We start from the raw sequence: 21696 nt of genomic DNA, 5'->3' as shown, positions 1-21696 counted from the left end.
GCATTTGACCCCCTTTTAAACTCAAGATATCCTTCAGAAATTATATATTTCTGCATTTCATATACATCTGTGTCTGCAGGTTATTGATTAGATGGGTGAGGAAGGTTTTATTTGTATTTAAGGCTGTAGTTTTATATACGCTTCTTTATTTTAAGATTTTTGTCTGGGATTAGTGATTGGATACTAAGAACATGTTTTCTCATGTCTGAAATGTAATTACAAATTACAATTGTAAATTTTGTGTGTGTAATAAATAAATAATTTTAAAAAGCATAGTAAGTATTACGTCGCCTTCTAGATTATTTGTTACTCTTATGCCCAAACTTGTAGTTTACATAATTTGTATTAAAATTCAGTTCCTTGGTTTATGGGTGGCTACTAAAAAATCTACAGGAAAGTGGTTCTGTACATTAGCTGAAAAATGTAAATATACTGATAGAAAACAAATTATAAATTCTAATGGAGGTTGGACAGTCACATTAGAAATAAGTTATTAAATCAAATATTAAGTTAATATTTATGGAACCTGACTTTATGTTCTTCTATTGATGTATAAATTTTTTTTTTTTTTAACAATAAGGTTTGAAATCATGGGAGAAGAGGAAATTGCCTTCAAAATGATCCGCACAAATGTTTCTCATGTGGTTGGTCAGCTGGATGACATACGAAAAAATCCCAGGTATCCTGTTTCTTGATTTGTATGAAGTTTTGAGGTCACTTTCATTTTCTGCTTCAACTGTTTAAACTGTGCATTGAAAAAAAAACAATTTATTGCAGTGTATTTCTATACTGTGTGTTACAGGGCAAGACCAATTTTAACGAAAAGTACTTCTGATTTTTTCTATTTAACTGAAGCTGACTGACCGCTCTCTCTGTCACGCTAGGGATGATCTCATTAATTTCTGATACATTTTTATATATCTAAAAACTTTGGAAATTTATAGATAAACTTCAGACACACTTGAGGCTTTTATTTTTTTCTCTTCTAGAGGTCATACAGCAGGTAGTTTTATTTTCAAGGAAGAGCATTTTGATCTGCATTATGTAGCAATTTTAAAATAAAACTTAGGTGTGGGTTATTTTGTTATAAAATCAGCTTTGCATATCCATTATGCTTTTGTGCTCTGTTACAACATGGCAAGCGGTATTTATTTTATTTTTATTTTATTTTTATTTTATTTTTATTTTATTTTTATTTTTATTTTATTTTTATTTTATTTTTATTTTATTTTTATTTTTTTATTTTATTTTTTTAATTTTATTTTTAATGTTCGGTGAGAAACCATACAAAGCTGGAAGGTAGTTCTCTGTTTTTCTGTTCTGCAGTGGTGAAAGGTTTAGATACTCAAATCTGAGAGTAGGGTCTGCAGTGTTGGCTCCTGAGAGTAGGCTCCTGAAATGACTGTGAGGTAAATGGGGAAAATAAATGTCCTGGAAAACATTTCACAGCAACCACCTTTCAAAGCAGAGGATGCTGTATTTGAGGGTCAAGTCTGAATCTGCTTGGCTACAGCTAAATGCTTCTGCACTGAGCCCATTGCATAAGACTAGGCTTCAACAAGACATGGTGAGATAATTTACTAGCCAGCTGCCTTAAAAGTGAGACAGTGCCTCCTCCCGTCTCCTCTCCTTCCTCCCTGTCGGTTGCTCACTCGTCTTGCATCTTGCTTCTGTCTTCAGAAAACTGGAGAGTTCTCTGCCACTTTAATGAGTTTGGCCTCAAGTAAGGGGGTCTGACAAATGTCAAAAAAACAGAGCAAAGAGGAAAGTAGGACCAGGTACCTTGGGCCAGGGCAAGTGAAAACTCCTCTTGCAGGTTACAGCAAGCTACCGTGTAATCTCAGCTGCCTGTAAAGCTACACCATTATTTGCATTTGTAGATAAAGAGCAGGTTTTCACTTGCCTCTTATACTGTACTGCTTGCTAGGTCATTCATTCAGAAAGGGGACTGCTAGTCTTGAGATACTTTGCAGCTGAAGGTGGTTTGTATCTATTGCTCCTCCTTACAAGAGTGCCTTCTGGCCACAGAACTCCTGCATTCCAGTTCCCACAATGACCCAGTTCAAAAGAAAAGTGGGCAGTGCCCAGACTCATCCTGCCTCTTCCTCTTTCTTCCCCATTTCTTTGTATCCACTGGCTAGAACTTTTTCTTGAAACGTAGGCATGATTTCAGGCCTTGTGTTAGGCCCAAGGAAGGCACATAACATGAGTTTCTCACCTTCAGTTGTCAAGTTCATGCTTGCAATCACTGGCTTCATGTTTTGAAAGGTTGTTGCTGATGTCAGACTTCAACCTGACGCTATGTTGGTTGTGGTATGAGTATGTCTCATGTATTGAGGCCTTCTAGCAACTTAAAATGGAGCCACCCATTCTATGGACTGACTGCATCCTTAGGTGGGGATGTGTTTGAGTGAGGGTGTCTAGTCTGTCATCTCAGGAACCTCAGCAGGCAAGATGAGGCAGGTGAGCTGAGCTGTCTGGAATCTTTCCAAATTTTCATTTGACGGACTGGCATGCTATTATGGACTCAGCCTGAGACTCCATATATGAATACACTTTTGGGTTTTCTTTCTCTGAAGGAACAATAGCGTACTGTACTCCCAGATTGTTGGCTGGTTTGTCAACTGGAGTCAATTACTTGGGCTGTATTCCTGCAAAGTACAGTGCAGGACTGTAGTCATATCTTGTTAGCAAAGGAGAGCTGGCACGGCTGTGTAGGCATGACATTTCCTTCTCTTTGCTATGTTTTCCCTGCATATAAAACAACACAATAATTATACACAGTCTCTAAAAACAGGTATTCAAGTGCCTCTCTTAGGAGGAACTAAAAGTATTGTTCGCTTACTGATCTGCCTAAAAGGTTTGTTTTGCATCTTTAAGATAAAGTGAGTCTTAACCATCTAGGCATTAATTCTGGAATTTCCAAAGGATTGTCAGATTTCGTTTCTTTTGGATGCATTAAAACAGTCTTTCCACTTGAAATAGGTTAATACTCTCATTGCTCCCACTTACCATGCTTTAGTTTGTCTATGTGTAGGTACCTCTCAGTCTGTAAGCTGCATCACTTTCAGCTGAAGCTAAACAGGGATATATACTCCAGGAGTGCAGCTACTGCATTCCCAGGGCTAATGAGCTGCCAGTCCAAGGGACAAGGTCAGGGATAGTCCAGAGTGAACTCCCAAAATGCTTATAGTGTAGACATATGATTGCCATAACCAGCTGCTTTGTATAGTATTACTTGATAGTGTAGACATAGCCTGCTCGTCTTTGAAGAGGAGAGGCGTATTTTCCCCTGCATGTAATTGTCTAGAGCAAGGTTACCAATTATGCCAGGTTCAGCACAGACTGAGGAAAAGTGGTAATGCCCTCTGTAGGCCGATTCACGTGCTCTAGAGGTCTGCTTATTTCCAGCTTCCATGGAGGAAGTCTGAACTTTGCTCTTTGAAAGAGCACACCATACTATAGAGAATACAGCTGACCAGAACGACTTACTTACAAAGGTTAGCAATTACAAGGCATATGTCACCAGATATGATTTCTCTCTCTGGGGAAAATGTAAGGGTCCTGTATCTCACAATATAAATAAAGCACATAACCTTGCCCATATGTGGGAAAGGGAATTTTTGTTGTCAAGCTCCAGGTCAGAGTGGCCAAGGGTACATAGCAGTCTAGCACACGAGCTGCTGCTTTAGTTTCAGTAATTTCTGGTAACTTACATAGATGAGTGTTTCTTGTATGAGAAATAACTCTCTGCAAGAGGCGTTGTTGGCAACATGCTTACTTGGTCACAGTGATTTCCATATAAATTCTATCCAGGTTATTGTTTGTATTTTGATTGATTATACAAGTTTAGCTTTGGGTCTGTGATTCAAGTCACGTCCTGCTCAATTTATATCGTGTTCTTAGTAACTCAAAGCCTGGGGACCAAGCTTTGCCTTCTTTTGTACAATCTTCCATAGTTTTTATGTTGACTTTCTCTGAATACTGCAGCATACACAATAAAATATTAATCATTTAGTATTTTTACCTCCTATGGTGAAATTCACTTTGTTATTTAGGATACTTTAGTCCTGATAATTTATTTAAAACTATAAAAACCCTTACCCAAATCGTAATGCTGGCCTTCTAACCTGCTGTTTGTATCCAGTGGCGGGCTCTGGGATGATGCATACTAGAGCCCATTAGATGGCAGCATTATATAAATAGAAGAGAAAGAAATGTGGCTTGTCATTGGATTCCTAGGCAGTTTTGACTTGCTGTAAGCCTTGGTGCTCTTACAATTAAAATAAAAGTAATTTAAAATAATGCAACAAAAAGGAAACTGATTACCATTACCAAATATATCAAATTGGCCTTAAAAAGGATACTGTATCAATTTTGTTTAGAAGGATTCTGTTTGTGTTCTTGGTTTGCCAGTACCTTTGGTATATTATTAAAGAAATAGTCTAACAATGACTTTGTGTTTTCTAGAAAATTTGTTTGCCTAAATGACAATATTGATCACAATCATAAGGATGCTCAGACAGTGAAAGCAGTGCTTAGGGATTTTTATGAATCAATGTTTCCCATACCATCTCAATTTGAACTGCCAAGAGAATACCGGAATCGTTTCCTTCACATGCATGAACTCCAAGAATGGTATGTTACACGTTTTCTTCAAGTTATTGTAGTACGATAGCATATAATTATAGAACATACTGGTACAAGCCATTTTTTTTCCCCAGTATTGTCATGAAGGAGTTAACTGTGAAAATAACGTGAAAAGATCTGAATGGACGAAAATTTGAGGTTTGCAGGATTTGGGTTTTTTTGGTGCTCATAAAGTCAGTATGGTCCTTAACATTTCATTGATTGGCCCTAACCTACTTTAAAGAAAATATTTTGGTTTTGTTTTTTTTTAAAAAAAAGTAATGAAGGACTTCTGTCTGTCTTTAAGTGTAAAAAAAAAAAAAACAAACCCATGTTGTTTGGAATGCCTGTTTCAGAGGGGCAATATAAACTTTTATGTTTCTAAGTGATTTTTTTTATCAGTCAGACAGCAATAAGCAGCTGGATAATCATCAGTAAAGATACACGTGTGTCTCTTTTTTACCTAATGTGTGAAATTTCTATCTGTGTTTACCTCTTGCCATTTTACAAATAATAACTTCTGAAACTGGGGTAGTTGATTAAAGAATACAAGCAAAATGTTGGTAGGTAGAGTGATAAAAATGAGAACAAGAAGACTAATATAGGAACTTTGTTGCTGATCAGCAAGTTACGAGAAAATAGCTATTAGTAAGGAAAGAAAAAATACTAGAGGAACTGTAGAAGGAATCAGAAGGATTGTAGGCAACAAGAATAGGTGTGGGCTGTTGTGCTACAAGCCTTGCTGTAGCAGTGGCAGAGGGAGTGAGGGGCAAACCCATTTCAGCAGTCAGCTGAAATTTGGACTGGAGAAATAGACATATTGTTGCCTCCCTTTTTGAGGACATTTAACAAGACTTTGTTAGCTTCAAAAGAACACTTTATTTTGGCTTATTTGTAGACAAAGCAGGTTTATACCAGGGTGGGTTAAAGCACGCTTGAAGTGCTGGTGGAAATCCATGTTTATCAAAATGTTTGATGGAATCATAGGATGGGCCAGGTTGGAAGGGACCTTGAAAGATCACCTGGCCCAACGTTTTGTGGGGAAAGGGAGCCTAGATGACATTTTCTAGCACCCTGTCCAGATGTGTTTTGAAGACCTCCAGTGGTGGAGACTCCACCACATCCCTGGGAAAGTTGTTCCAGTGAATGGTTGTTCTCGCTGTCAAAAAAAAAAAATAATCTTATATCAAGATGAAACCTCTCCCAGTCCCACTTGTACCTGTTGCCCCTTGTCCTTGGCATGTGGCTCTTCCTGAAGAGAGAGCCTCCATCTTCTTTCTAGCCACGCTTTAAGTATTATAAAATCTTCCTTTGCCTGATGTCATGGAAACTCTTTAAAATTTATATATTTGCATTTATAATATATGAAGCTGGTTTTCTGTTTCCTTCTTTCTTTGTGCAGGAGGGCATATAGAGACAAGCTCAAATTCTGGACCCACTGTGTTCTAGTAACACTGATTGTATTTACAGTCATCTCATTTTTTGCTGAACAGGTAAAATTAATATAATCTTATTAATTCTATAACATTTAATAGATTGCTGTATCTTCAGGATAACATAAAGTGGATTTCTTACATAGGTTTTGACAAGTAGCTAGGATTTTTCCTTCATAGAGGAAGTGAGAATGGTACATAACTGATGATTAGATTGCTTTAATTTTTAAATCTTCATGTTGAGATTCCTTGAAAAGAGAGTCTTACGGGGGTGAAGGAGAGTTGGTGTTCCCTTTTCAGGTGCTTTGTGACTGTCAGGTCCCTCATAAGTGTGCTAAATTTGGATGTCCAAAATCAGTAATTGTTTTTGAAAGTCTTGGTCTATTAACATACATATAGCTGAAAGTGCAAAGTAAGTCAACAGGTAGAAAATTTAAGTAATAGCAATACTCTACTCCTGAAGAGAATCTCAGGCTATTTAGGGGCCTTATCTAAATCTCATCCCTAAGTAATTGCAAAGACTTCCATTGAATTCAAAAGGCTTTGAATCTGACTCGAAGGAAAAAAACCCTCCACTTCTGCAAGCGTAAAATGGCTTTCGTGAACATGATTAATCCTGCTAAACTTAGAGGGAGTCCATGGAACAAATCATATGGGTAATTCTTTGCAGGTTGGGGCCTTAAGTAACACTTTCCGTGGTGTGATGAAGAGGGTGTAATTCTTGAAAGGTTGGCTTTTGATTATTTATTTTTTTTTTCCCACCTGTAACTTTTGCATGAATCTTTCCCCTGATTTTCAGCCTTTTGTATATGTTTGAAAACTTGCCCTCCATTAGTAAGTTGGTTTTAGAAGGGGGTATTCAACTCACTAGTATAGCTAGGTATATAAATACTGTTTTAAGATGCCGGCTTTTGTTGATCTTTTGGAAACTGAATGTAGTTTGATGTTACATTAATTTAAATACACAGATTAACTTTAAAATAATCAGAATATAGGCATACTATATTTTTTTTTTACTTTCTGCTTGTATTCTGGTTATTAAGAAGTCCTGTGGAAACACGTACACCAAATAGATGAAGTTGAGTAAATAACTCTTCCTGTGCAGGGAGCAAAAAAAAAAAGACAGTATTGACTTAATTAAACATGGATGGTACAGATTTTATAGTTTCTAGGGTGAATGCCTGACCAGCTGTGCACCTCTAGCCCAGCAGAGAACTTAATATTTGTTTGGTTGTTTTTTTTTTTTCCTCTCTTCAGCTAATTGCACTTAAACGAAAGATTTTTCCAAGGAGAAGGATCCAAAAGGAAGTTGGACATGAACGAATCAAAGTGTAGAAGAGCTTTATTTTGGAGATCAGTCTACCTCAACATGTGATACGCATTTAAAATCTCTCATAAGTGTCTTTTATGGTTTGACATTTAACTGTGTTGATATGAAGAAAAAAAATCATGCATCTACAGTTAGAATCTCTGCAGTACTCTTCGTGATATCTAAGCTGCTGGAGCTGTGACAAAACAAAACAAAAAAATAATAATTGCAGGAAACCTGTATGTAGGCAGTTTTCAACGGATCTTACTTTACAGCTGTTAGTTCATGGCCATGTTATCCTTTTTTATAAAAAGGGCTACCTAAAGAAATGTAGCTGCATTTATTGCAGTGGATGTTGCCAACTAGATAAAATGTTGGAAGACAAAGTTGTTTGGGATCAGCTTAACAGGTCCTTGATCTTGCATTCCAAAACATTTTGCAAATTTCTGTTGCTGCTTTTTTTTTTTTTTTTTTTTTTTAGCCCATGGGAAAATTGAGAATTCTGTAACTTGTCATTTAGATTTAGTATACATTTATTGATGTTGACAGTCTTTAAAGCACAGTGACAGTTCATCCCCCCCATTTGTAGTATTCAATTGGGATTTGGGAGAAATGTATGCTAATAAAAAAATACGCAGTAAAAGAACAACTACTGGTTATTTGACAGATACTTTGTCTGGTGTGTTATATTCCAAAGAATACAATGTTGTTATTTCTTGATTACAAAGAGAGGGTTGTAATCAAATGAAAATGATCAAGGTATAGTAATAAGCATTGTAAATATAAAAGCAAAAGTGCCTCTCTATATGAATGGGTAATAAACTGTTTTAATGTAGCAATGTATGGGAGCAGTGGTTCACTTCAGAAAACAATATTTGTACTGACACATGAAGCTTTGGTGTTTTTAAATTCAACAGGGTTTGGCCCTGAATTTTGCCGAGACATCAGATCAGTATGATTTTATGTGGGAAAGGATACTGAATCTTTTCAAGCAGAAATTTTTGGTGGTGTATCTTCATTTAATTGTATTGACAGTATATAAAAAAGCATTAATTTTTGTAATCAGACAATGTACAAAATGGATGTGCATATGTATTGTAAGATATTTGGTTTCCTTTGAAATTAACTAAAATGTGATAAAAATTTTGTCTGTTGTTTCTGTTTTAAAGTCAAGCAAAACTCACCCATTTTGCTAAGTTAGCCATTAGGCCTTATGAATCCCTTTGTTAAGAGTTCTTATTTTTTCCTTAAAAAAACTTCCAAAAGTAATAATTTAATATTAATTTGAAGCATGAATGGATTCTCAAAGTAGAATCAAACTTTTGAGCATTGTAAAAATGCAAGTACTTTTAATTATTAAGGTTATATTTCACGCTAGCAAGATATATTATGCTAAAATGTAGAATATAAATAGTTTAAATCGATGACTTAGTGCAGGAAATACAAGAAAGCTTTGATAGCTTCATACACTTCAAACTATTATTGGGTAGATTCAAGTTTGACTAGGATCTTATTTTTTTTACAAATTATATTTGGCATTCTAATCAAAATAGTTGGAAGAAGTTAGTTGAAATTTTAAGGCAGTTTTTCTACCAAAGTTATGTATAAATAAACAGACTGCGTAGGTAGCCCAGCTGGCATGGCAATTTGTTTTTGTTGAAGCAAAGTTTTGAAGGTAGATTCATGCCATTTTATTTCGCTGCAGCAATGAGAGCCTGAAAGATGTAGCATAAACTTACTGAAAAGCATTCACTGAAAATCTGTTGTGCATGGTACCTGGGGAAAATAAGCAAGCAAGCGAAGCAGGGTAAGACACGAACAGTATTGTGGTGGCAACTCACTCCTGTCAGTAGTATGAAGGAGGGAACTGGAAAAGGAACAGTGAGAAAAACTCCGGGCCAAGATAAAGCCAGTTTAATAAGCGAAACGGGAGGAAGAAACACAAAACCAAGTGTTGCAGAGGGAGATACTGAGATCTACCTCCCCCAAGCGGACCGATCCCCAGCCAGTCTCTGGAAAGACCAAACCATTCAGCTCTTCTTGCAGATCCTGATGTTGTAGGGTATGGAGTATCTCCTCAGTCAGTCCAGGTCAGCCATGTCCCTGCTGTGTCCCGTTCCACCCCCCGCCCCCTCCCTCCCCACCCCTGGCTGGGGTCAGAGCCCAGACCCAGGCCCTGTTCCACCTGGGCCCTGCCCTGAGGCAAGTCAACACCACCACAGCTGAACCCAGTGAAAGCTTAAGCCTAGGTAAGGAAATACCTAGTAAAATTTCTCAAATGGTCGAGAAGGTTGAAAACTGAAATAGTGCTAGAGTTTATTTTTTAAATTTAGACATCATATTTGGCCTTCATAAGTGAAGGGTAAAGTACCTTAATCGGGTGAGGACTGAAAATCCTGTTAGAACAGCAGAAAAACTTGAAACGTAAAATATCTAGTTTGTAAAATTAATTTGACCGGGTAAATATTGCCCGTTTCCCTTGATGTAAGGAAAAATCCTCCCTCGGCGTCATACCCTAGCCTCCATACACCATAACAACCTGTTCTGCAGACGTTTTGTTGCCTGAACGAGAAATTAAAGCCAGTTCTACAAAAAAAATAAAACCCCAAATAAAGGGAGGTGAGGTTTAAACGAGTTTAATCCTGCAGCAGCAGCCCGGGTCTGGCCGGCACCGCAGGCGGGCTCCTGAGGGCCTCATGGCGGCGCCTGGCTTCCCGCCTTTTCCTCGGGCTGGGAGGGGCTGAGGCGGCGCGGCGTCCCTTCCCCCATGCTTGCTGCTGTTGCCGTCCTTTCGGCGGAGCCTGAGGGCTGCCGGAGGCGCTGGTGCCGGCCGGGGTGAGGGGGTTTGGGTGAAGGCCGAGGGGTGTGAGGCGGTGGAGGCGACCTCTGGGTTGGGGGGTGAGGAGGTAGGAGTGGAGATGGGTCCCTGAGGGCAGAGGGAGAGGGACGGAAGGTGGTTGGGTGGGGAGTAAGGAACAGGGTTAGGACATGGCGGTGCCCCTCGGCCTTTGACACCCCAGTGGTTCCCCCTTGAAACCTGTTGTGGCAGCGGTGGGTTGCAGGCCCAAGTCTCCCTTGCTGCTCTGAGGTAAAAGCAGGTAGGTCTCCATGGTGAAAAGCCCCACACAGAACATTCACACAAGTACTGTTTGTTTTCTTCATGTTTTTTTGGGCAGGGTGAAAAAAAAGAGGTGAATTTCTCCAAAAGATCGATAAATACACAGATGTGGATTGAAGATAGTTGAATTGGCGAAAGCAGGTAGCTACACAGGATGGGTGAAGGCTGTATGGTGGTGTGAGGTGGCAAGGTTGTTTTACAGCATATGGCTGGACTGGGGAGTTCTGCTTTGTATCCTGATTTTCAGTACAAAGAAAAGTGCCTGAATCTGAGCTAAAATACATTCTTGCAGTTTAAACTTAAAGCACTTTGGCAGCACAGAGACTTCCACAGCCAGATGCCCTACCAGTGCTTTCCTCCTTAAATCATGTTTTTAACAGCTGCAGTAGTTGAAAAGCAGAATGAGTCTTGAAAATTTTTTCTCATTTGAGGACACTTTCAATGCAAGAGCTCTTGATTTTTCCAAATAATAATTTAAAGATATTTGGGTTGTTTTTTTTAAAGAAACTTCTCAATTTAGAAAATTTAGAAAGGTCTAAAAATCTTCACACTATATAGAGAAGCATCAACCACAGAAAAAGATGGGTATTAAAAAGCCGTGTTCCTTATTTAGTAGCTTAGTGTGATCACATTGTACATATATCTGTCTAATATGTGGTTAAAAAAACATTTTCATAGGTATGGACAACTAATTCAAAAAAGAGAAATGGGAAACTCAGGTGTGTGAGACTGCTGCTAATGTTGGGGGGACTTCATAGTGCTGGGTATTCAAAAGATATTTACTGGAGTTCTCCATTTCAGTGCGTGAACTTAATTTTCAGATCTGTCTTTGCCTTGGCTTGTGGAAAAGCTATTGATATTTCCAGCTGTTTTGAATTGCCCCTAGAATGAGAAGTTACCCACTGCTTAGTCATGTCTCGTTCAGTTTGGAAAACAGGGTGCTTGCAGCTGATATTTTTTTATTTTTCTGTCTTCTTTCCATCTTCCAAGTAATCCACTTATTTTTTGGGAGGGTTTTTAAAAGTATGTGTCATGTGACACTTAACTTGAAATGCTTCATACCTCTTGCTATCAGAGAAAGGTAACTAGAAATATTTCACCAAGGATTCAGTAGCTTGCTGTTTCCTGATGTATATTATTTCTGCTGTTGATAAAGTGCTAAGGAAAAATTTTATTTTGTCACTCATTTAGTGATTACAACTATGCTCTTTTCCTTCTAAATAGATACTTTACTCCTTGAATATTTTTAAAAACATACAGAATATATAAATGTTAGCATTACTGAAATAAGGAAATGAGTACTGTTTTTTAAGAGGACAGTGTATTTGTGAAACAGAGAAACTGCATTAGTTACATGAGAGAATGCAGAGGCATAAGAGCTAAAAATAAAGATAATTCAGAAAGTGGAAGTGTCACAGGATTTTTAAAAATGGCCTCTGTGTGTGTATTTGTTTGTCTAGTGTGGGATGGCTTGTAGAATCAGCTTGTTCTTTATGGTTTATAATTTCTGTATTTTGTAAAATAGAATATTGGCATCGGTTTTGGGGAATGTCATACTGGATATGACAAAATACGTAACAACATTATGGAAACCCAGCAGGCAGGCATTTTAAGAAAGTGCATAATTTACTTCCTTGTTTTTCAGCAGAATCAAGTGTGTACCTACTAGCCCAGGTATTTTTTTTACTCTGTTTTTGAAAAACACTGATAGGTAATCCTGTGGATTACCTCAAAACTAAAACAGTTTGACTGGTTGAATACCCTTACAGGTGGAGACTGTTACAGCAGTGTCTGTAACAGGTCAATGTAAGCATGAAAACATATTTATCTTCAAAGTATTGTGAGGAAAGTTATGTGACAAATAAAACATACCATTTCAGTAGGAAGAATATCTCATTATGGCACCATCGGGAAGAAAGCATGCAGTAAAAGCTGGTAAACCAGCACAGGACGATGAAGCCATACCTGCCTATGACTTTCAGGAGGAAAGAAAAGAGCTGAGTGGATCAGAGGAAGATATTAGAGAAGGTGCTTATATGATTTTTTTAAAATTATTTTTTTTAAAGTGAAGCTGATAATATTTCTGACTATGAATAGAATTGAAGACGCTTCCACATTAGTGTTTGAGTAAGCATGTTTCTTAATGTTTGTGACAGATGATAGCCTCCTATTGTATAATTCTGATTGGTAAGAGAAGAGAACACAATAGAATAGCACTGTATAATGCACTATTATGTCTTAAAATTATAGGTGGAGTCTTTAATAGGGTAGGATTTTGTTACGTGATTTTGTTACCTTATTTTAATGCCATATCTTTCTGTCACCTGGCTGCATATAACGTTGTGAGATCAGGACAGAACAGAAGAGCTCTGCTTGCTTGTATGGAGATCTGAGTGGGGTAGGGTAGTTGGAGTCTTAATGCTTGCAGGGTTAAGAGTACTTAAATCTGAACAGAAGATAAGAAAGAGGAAGAAGCACAAGAAGCTGAGGAAAAAAGAAAGGAAGTCAACCAAGGGATTCTTGTTTAATTTTGGGGAAGTGTCATAAAAAAAGTGGACTTCGCTTAAAAATGCAGTGCTCATTCATCACGATACTTTTTTGTAAAATTTGATGTAACTCCGTTTCTGGATTTTTGTCTTTCAGCAGTTATCTCTGGGTTTCTTTCTCTTAATTTCACCCCTTCTTCATTTGTTCAGACTAAATCCCCCCTTTCCCCCAGTTAATAGAAGTCTGACAGCCAAGGATTTTTACTTTTTGGAAAGAATATACATATTTGTTCTTGATTTTGCTTTTTTAAAGGTCAGAGCACACAATTTCAGTACTGATTTCACAGTAAAATTAAATTCTTACAGATTGGGCTTTTTCAATTTTTAGATTACCTTTCTGATGATTGTTATATTGTGAGTTGGGAGTAATTGTGTATTAGTGGACAGAGAAACTAAAACTGGTTGCGGAACTCAAGGCAGTGCCAGCTCAAATCTAGCCTTGCAGAGTAATTCACCACCATCTGTCAACTCCCGATTCAAAGTTTTAGGAGCTGCATGTGCTATGGATGGGAAGCAAGACCCATGAGACATGTTCAGAGAAGTGGCTTTACAGAAAAGTAATTACACTTTTAATGATTCAAAAGAGCCCCACAAAATATAAGGTATTTTTGTAAATCTTTTTGAAATTTGTTTTAAGGTGAAACACCAGTAATGGACAAGCATGGAAAGAAAAGGCCGTTGGTGACTACTCAGGTGGTTCCAGATGATGTGGGGTAAGGTTAGGGTTTTCTGGTTTTGTTTTTTTTTTTTCCAAAATAAGCAAGTCTTAAATAGATACTGATTTTGTTTTTTCACTATGCTTGTTTTGCTTGGTGATTTGTTTTTTTTTTAGTATTTGACTAAAAAATGAGGTGGCAATAATACAGTAGTTGTAGATAAAAAAAACAAACTTAACTTTTTAAAATGAGTAATTCTGCAGTTTCTTTGTAGATATTTTTGAACATCAATAAAAATTTGATATATTTGTGTGAGTTCTTAAAATTCTTGTTTCTTTCAAAAGTTTTATCCTAAACTTTTGATAATTTCATTTTTTTCCCCTTTGATCTTAGTTGCTTGGGGATATTAACAGTACTTTAGATGATCCAACTACTGCATGAAAAATAAATTCTTTTTACAGATAAATCTTATAAAATTCAATATTTATGGTCAGTGTAAATGTAATAAAAAAGTGTATGCTGAAATAGCTTTTAGCACGATTATAGCTGTTGAGTTGAAGATATGGGTTTTTTTCTTTCTTTTTTGAAGAGTTAAAAAAATAAAAAGTGATATCCTGTGAAGACGATGATACAAAAACAAGATAAACATTTTCTTTACCCACCATGTCTCTTTTTGGACTTGTCAGCTATTGTACCACTGCCTTACACACTGATGTTAGCATCTTAAAAGTGTTGTAAAAACAACACTGATATTATTTGTCTTGGATTTTTCTTACTGTGCCAGTCATGCTGACTGTGATGGACATGTTTTCATTTGATATTCCAAATACCTTTTGTGTTTTCTTTTTGTGTAGGTAATGATTAATTTTATTTACCATCCTCCCTCACTCAGGACCTTTTAATTCCTAATACTGCCTTTTTACTGGGGAGTAAGTTAATAGATTCTAGTAAATTTTTTAAAAACCAGCAAATTAGTCTAAAGAAGAGACCTCTCACAGGAGGAGAGCTATTTTTTATCTTGTAGAACAGTAGCAGCTCTGTCACTGCTTACAAGTAATAGGCACATGAATGAAATTAGTTTTAAGCATATACAACACGTCTTATTCTAAAGTCAGAAAATGGGCAAATAAAAGTTTTAAACACTTTTCTAGGGGCGAAGTACAGAATATGCTGGAAAGATTTGGAGGTAAGTATGTCTACATTCTAATAAATTAAAAAACAATTTTTAAGTTGCAGAATTGGCAGTAACTCTTTACTGTAAAATAACTTTCAAGATTTACATAAAATGAGCAGTCTTTAGCATTTTTCAGCATTTCTGCAAAAAGACAGTTTTCAGAAAAAAGCTGTATCTAAGTAGAGCAAAGGGAAAGAAGAGAAGGGAGTAAGTGCATATGAAGTGAGATGTAAGTATTAGTGTCGGTAATTACAAAGGAAAAAGGGAAAGATGCATGAGTGCTTTTGATTATTGATTTCAGTTTTAAGGTGAAGTTTACGAGGTGGTGATTATATTGTAGAGAAAAGGGACAATATGAGTTAGGCGTTGTTCTTGCTCAATTTTTTGTTACAATGACGTAGAAGAGACTAGGGATTGCAAGACTTGAGTGAGTGAGAAATTTGGGGTGTGTAAATGTTAATATAAGCAGTTAAATAGAAAAATAGTTCTAATTCTAGACAAGGAATTTTGAAGGGAGATTGTAGTTGCGATAGAGAATGAGCTAGAGAGTAGACTGCACCGTCAGAAATCTAGAGAACAAGGAATGAGGAGAAAAGAGAATTTCAGGAGTCAGGAAGAAGCGTATAGGTTTCTAGAAGAGCTGAAGAATGAGGGTAAATTATGGCAGTGATCTACTGATGAGAGATTTATGCACGTCACCTCCTTGGATTTAGTTTAGTCATAATCAGATCCTCGGATGGCTTTACTTATAGTTAAATTTCTTTACTTACAGTTAAATTTCTCTCAACTAGAGAGCTGACAGGTTAGCGAAAAAACACATTTCACTTGTAAAAAATTTATAATACACATCACAGCATAACAAAGCATCAAAAATCTGTGGAAAGAAGGGAAACCATCTTAATGCCAGTATTACTGGCAATTCCTGTTGGAACAGGTCCAGCACAGGGCCACGAAGATGATCAGAGGGCTGGAGCACCTATGCTATGAGGACAGACTGAGAGAGTTGGGGCTGTTGAGCCTGGAGAAGGGAAGGGTCCAAGGAGACCTTATAGCAGCCTTCCAGGACCTGAAGAGGGCCTACAGGAAGGATGGGGAGGGACTCTTTATCAGGGAGTGTAATGACAGGACAAGGGGTAATGGTTTCAAACTAAAGGAGTGTAGATTTAGATCGGGTATTATGAAGAAACTCTTTACTGTGAGGGTGGTGAGGCACTGGAACAGGTTGCCCAGAGAGGTTGTGGATGCCCCATCCCTGGAAGTGTTCAAGGCCAGGCTGGATGGGGCTTTGAGCAACCTGGTCTAGTAGGACGTGTCCCTGCCCATGGCAGGGGGGTTGGAACTAGATGATCTTTAAGGTCCCTTCCAACCCAAACCATTCTGTGATTCTATGATTACATACTCAGTAGCTGGTTAATAGTTTGATTATTTGTATAAGAAAATGCTGTACATAGTCATTACCTGCATGTAAATCTTAAGGTGAAAGAGGAGTTCAATGGAAGACTTTCTGCTGTTAAGGTACGTATTAGAATGCTGTTGTAGATCTAGCAATCTAGATAGGAGGAGGATTTCAATGTTAAAAGGCAAGGATTGCTTAAAGACTCAAAAATAGAATAGAAGAAGGAAGGAAAATGAATGGATCAGAGAGAGGATGCTGATTGCTCAGAAATAATAGGTTTGGCATTAGCAGGGGCAGATGCCTTAGCAAATTAGAGAGGTTTGACAGATGTTTACTGAAATCTACAGTGAGAAGGAAAAGAAATTGCTGTATTAACCTTATGCTGTGATTTGTTTGTTAAATCTACAAATGTAAATTAAAGTGAAACACGCATACTAGCTTATAGTAACTTAAATACTTTTATTTTAAAAGTACGTAGTCTCTCTGAAGTATGAAAAATAGTTTGTCATTCATTCATTATGTTCACAGTGATAGTAATCACATACCTTTCTTTCTGAAATACAAGTAATTTGAATATTACTCTGAAATTTGTGGTTTTTCTAGAAAAAAAATAAAAAGTGTCAGCATAACTAAATTCCTTGAAGGTCTGGAAACTCTGAGCTGGCACTGCAGTCATGCAGCTGAACTAGTGAGGATTTTGATGGTGTGATTAAAACATCATTAGATACTAGTGAAAAGACCAAGATGTCTGCACTCAGTCAGGTTTGTGCAAGGTATCTCTTGCTTTGAATGGAAAATTTACAGACTGTGAGATGTCCAAATACAATGTTTGAAGATACACAGTGTGAACTGATTGCATAGTGCTTCCAGTGTTCCAAGCCTAAATATGTACTTATTGTACGGATGGTACATTAGAAGTGCATGTTGGACCATAAGAATCAGTAGGGGAACATATGACAACAGTGTGTAAGGAACCAATTTAAATATGCCTATTGGCAGCAGTGCAGCTACCCTGAGTTAAAACCGCTGGACAGTTTCAGTTTACTCTGTGTGTCTGCTCAGGGCCAGTCTGACACCATACCCACTACCATCCTGCCCAAAATGAAAGAATCACAGAATGGTAGGGGTTGGAAGGGACCTCTGGAAATCAGCTAGTCCAACCTCCCTGTCAAAGCAGGGTCACCTAGAGCAGATTGCACAGGAACGCATCCAGGCGGGTTTTGAATATCTCCAGAGAATGAGACTCCAAAACCTCACTGGGCAGCCTGTTTCAGTGCTCTGTCACCCTCAAAGTAAAGAAGTTTCTCCTCATGTTGAGATGGAATTTCCTGTGTTCCAGTTTGTGCCCGTTGCCCCTTGTCCTGTCACTGGGCACCACTGAAAAGAGTCTGGCCCCATACTCTTGCCACCTGTCCTTTAGATATTTATAAGCATTGATGAGATCCCCTCTCAGTCTTCTCCAGGTTAAAGAAGCTAAAGCTGAGTGACATCATGATAGGTCTTATTTGGTCTGGCCCTTGAGAGAGGTGGGACTCAAAGCAGATGCTGGAGTAGTTGGTGGGGCTGGTCAGTGAGCAGTTGGAACCCCAAGAGGCCAGGTGTCAGTTAGGGTGTATGGGGGCTTAGGGAAACAGCACTCACACCGGTATCAAAAGCAGGTTGAGGGACGCTCTGAACACAGCAGCCAGGAGCCCAGATCCCATTAATTTTTTCCATTCAAGCATGACTCGTTCATTTCTCCAAAGCATAACTCACCAGCATTTTTAATAAAAAGCACAATGTATCTTGGTATGCTTAATTTCTGAATGTTCTTTGATTTTTAGCTGACATCAACAAGGCTCTCTTGGCTAAGAGGAAAAGATTAGAAATGTATACAAAAGCCTCACTCAAAACCAGTAACCAGAAGATTGAACATGTTTGGAAAACACAGCAGGAGCAAAGGTAACATTTACCCTTGTTTTTCAGACCTGCGGATAGTTGGTCCATCTTCTTGCAGTTAAGTAGCAAGTAGTGTTTCCACTAGTTAAATACCTGCTCAGGTCCTCCGTTTCTGCTGCCTCCACTTGTGTCCACTTGGTTAAACTGATCGTAATAGTTTAGCATAGTGCTCTCTCTTTTGAATGGAGAAACTTGAGATTTGGAATTTTGAGAGCAAGGTACCTTGAAGAGTTGGTTTTACTTTTGTTTTATCTTTATCGAAAATGACCCTTGATGATATTTTTGTCTTTTAAACAAATATTTTTATTTTTTCCACTTCGGTGGAATTTTCTACTTGAAAATGTTTCTACTTGAAAACTGAAAAATGTTCAGTAAAATTTTTATACCATTCTGGTTTAGAAAGTAATTTTCATTTTCACATTTTAAGCAATTTTCACCCTATGTAATATTACTGTTGCCTCTTAAGGCATATTTCATTACTACATCTGATTGCTAGAGGAAACTGAAAAACGAGACAGCTAAAAACTGAAAATCAGAAATACTTGCAATTGTCTTGGTGTTTTTTTATATATATATATATTTGAAACTTGCACTTACAAAACTTAAGTTTACATAGACAAATTAGACCATAATGAACTAACGGATGAGCTAATCAATTTTTCATTGTAAACCCCTTGTGTTAAAGCCAAAATCTGTAGTCAAGTTAGAAAAACATAGTAAATCTCAGAAAACCTGACAGTTAGAAGTTGATGTAATTTTTTTTAACCTGAGTTTTGTGAGTGCTGTCTCCTTATATGTATATAATCCACATTCACTCAGAAAGAGTGTGCGTGTGTGTTAAGTTTTTCAAAACACTGAGTATTCAGTTAGGGACCAATGTAAACACAGCCTCTTTCTTTATCCATGCCAGCTCCTTTTATTCTACTCCATGCGTGTGTTGAACCTTAGCTTTCCTTGTAATTCTTTGTAGCGTTTGTCATACTTACAGCTAGTGTCTGTTTATAGGCAGAAGCTCAATCATGAGTTCTCCCAGCAGTTCCTGACTTTATTTCAGCAATGGGATGTAGATGTGCAGAAAGCAGAGGAGCAGGAAGAAAAACTAGCGGTGGGTTTCCAGCATGGCACGAGTTTCGCAGCGTTTTCACAAGGAGGGAATATTGTCATTTAGACACTCAAGAAATGTAAAAACACTTTATGCAGTTTAAAGAAACATAGGATTGTTTGCCTCGTGATTAAAAAAATTTCATTCAGGTTTGGTGGCTGTCAAACTGTACATGTTTAAGTTTGGGGATATATTTTAAAGTGAAGAGGGGTGCATTTATAAACTTCATTGCAAGTTTATAAATGGCAATAAGCGATGCCCTAGGCCAGCGTATGACTTGGGAAAAGCCAAGACCGTTTATGGAGAAGAAGGATGTGTGCTGTTTCTGTGCATCCATAGTCTGAGTTCAGGGAACAAAGGAGTAAAGGAAAGTAGTTGTCTTTTAGCATGCATTGCGTAGAAATATGCCTGTATATAATAAATATATGAGAATTTGACCACTGAAAGGGGACAGGAGCTATACAAGGGAATATAATCACATGATGTTGCTGTATTTGTACTCCCAACACATTTACAAGTCTTGCTTTTCCCACGTTTCCCTGAGATACTGTCGAGAACTGTGTTGGATAGCAATTCTCATAGGATCTCATAGGGATAATTCAGGTTGGAAGGGACCTCAGGAAGCGACCCAGGGCATAATCCAGTCTTCAGTCCTTCTTTCATTAATAAGAACAAGGATAAGTCTCCAGGCAGAGATCTACATTACAAGACGCAGATTTCCAGTGAAGACAGAATTTCTGATTCTGATTAATGACAATAGTGTTGCTGCCCAAGCGCTTCTGGTTAACTAATGTGATTATTTTTTTCTTTTGCTTCTGCTTCAGAATATGTTTCGTCAGCAACAAAAAGTTTTTCAACAGGCAAGAATAGTTCAAAGTCAGAGACTGAAAACCATTAAGCAACTCTATGAGCAATTTTCAAAGGTACAGTAAATTTTCTTCTTAGAAGGCAGCTCATCCTCATCACATCATTTAAGCAAGCTGTATTCATTCAACTTCTATGAAATACAGAGATGTATGAAATACAGAGATTTAAGGTTCACTTAGGGGAAGAAACAGCCTGGCATGAATATTCATGCTAGTATCTTTCCCTCACTTGTTAAGAACATGGTTTGTTCTCTCTATACATGCTTACGGTAAGACTGCATCTGTTTAATAAATGATTTAGTTAAATTTGTTCTCGTAGGGATCTCATTGGCCTGTTTCAAATATTTAACCACAACCCTCAGAGCATACTTTCTAAACAGAACACAGTTTTGTACCAGTTTAAAAGTTATATAGGTCAGTTAAAACATCAGGATTTTCTCTTAATTATTCCCTTAGATTTTTGGTATGTATTTAAAACGTGAAACTCAACAATCTATTAAAAATGCATCTTAGGCTGCAATTTACCGCTTTTATGACTGCTGGCAAGTGCATCCCCCATAGTGAGAACTAGATACCAATGTTTTTCTGTCATTAATTTTTCTAGCTATTGCTGCTTAATGTAAGGAAAGTGACCATTAAAGAAAACCAACTGTAATTCCCTTAAAATTGCCCCGTTAGAACTCCTTTCATGTCTTCCTAAGCCATGTTCATTAGAAAGGGTTTTCCTTTCTGTAACCTGGTATTCAAGGTAAGCATTCACTAAAACATCAACAGGAAGAATCTGAACAAAATAATTTTTTATGGTGAAAACAGGCCCAGATCAGTCCTGTTTAACTTTCCTGTTGCTTTTTGCATAATTTTTGTATTTGCTGGGAGTCCCTACAAACACCATTTTTTTTGGACAGTGCTTACAGAGATACTGTATTTTAAACACATGATTCATACTGATCAACTGTGGTGTGTTTTGGTTTGTGTTTTGTAAACAAAGTAGTTAACATACTAGACAGCAAACAAAAATGATTGACTACAACTACTCAAAAATTTGACTTACGGTTAAAAGAAAAGTTTTCCCTGTCATTTTACACTAAGAACAAGACACTTTATTCCCAAATTTCCTTCCCCCAGTTTTTCTAAGTAAGGTATTAGAAAGCTAAACTGTGAGGAAAAATGAAAGTATCCTAAATGATTGGTTTTGTAATGAATGCAGAGGCATGGTACCACAGAATCACTGGAGAGCTGAGTTTGCAGGTCATCTGGTACAGCAGGGCTACCTAGAGTCGGCTGCCCATGACTCATGTCCAGATGGCTTTTGAATATTTCCAAGGATGGAGAATCCACAGCATTCTCTGGGCAGCCTGTTCCAATGGTCAGTTACCCTCACAGTAAAAAAGTGTTTCCTTGATGATCAGAGGGAACCTCCGATGTTTTCAGCTTCTGCCCATTGCCTCTGGTCCTGTCAATGCACACCTCAAGAGCCTTGCTCAATCTTCTTTGCACCTCTCTCTTCAGATATTTATGTATATAGGTAA

The 21696-nt window shown here is 37.6% G+C and overlaps 2 protein-coding genes across 6 annotated transcripts in view; both read left to right on the top strand.

The window, feature by feature from the left end:
- GNPTAB (N-acetylglucosamine-1-phosphate transferase subunits alpha and beta) overlaps window positions 1-8514 on the top strand; it is a 46406-nt gene extending 37892 nt beyond the window's left edge. For 4 of the 5 annotated variants that reach the window (XM_054217412.1, XM_054217438.1, XM_054217444.1 and 1 more), the window contains 4 exons: window positions 581-679; window positions 4471-4638; window positions 6032-6122; window positions 7320-8514. In XM_054217412.1, the coding sequence (XP_054073387.1) occupies window positions 581-679; window positions 4471-4638; window positions 6032-6122; window positions 7320-7397 (436 nt within the window). In that variant the 3' untranslated portion in view covers window positions 7398-8514. Of the gene's footprint in view, window positions 1-580; window positions 680-4470; window positions 4639-6031; window positions 6123-6732; window positions 6791-7319 lie in introns of all 5 variants that reach the window. The other variant, XM_054217420.1, reaches the window with a different exon arrangement.
- Window positions 8515-12114: 3600 nt separating this feature from the next.
- The window catches only part of SYCP3 (synaptonemal complex protein 3), an 11091-nt gene continuing 1509 nt past the window's right edge, over window positions 12115-21696 (top strand). The window contains exons 1-6 of the mRNA XM_054216461.1: window positions 12115-12517; window positions 13673-13748; window positions 14843-14877; window positions 18085-18202; window positions 19205-19304; window positions 20126-20224. Coding sequence (XP_054072436.1) covers window positions 12388-12517; window positions 13673-13748; window positions 14843-14877; window positions 18085-18202; window positions 19205-19304; window positions 20126-20224 — 558 coding nt within the window. The 5' untranslated portion in view covers window positions 12115-12387. The remainder of the gene's footprint in view (window positions 12518-13672; window positions 13749-14842; window positions 14878-18084; window positions 18203-19204; window positions 19305-20125; window positions 20225-21696) is intronic.

Source organism: Rissa tridactyla, chromosome 1 (assembly GCF_028500815.1).
Source record: "Rissa tridactyla isolate bRisTri1 chromosome 1, bRisTri1.patW.cur.20221130, whole genome shotgun sequence".
Taxonomy (NCBI): Eukaryota; Metazoa; Chordata; class Aves; order Charadriiformes; family Laridae; genus Rissa; species Rissa tridactyla.
The sequence above is the reverse complement of the archived record's forward strand: the minus strand, read 5'-3'. Positions and strand labels throughout refer to the sequence as shown.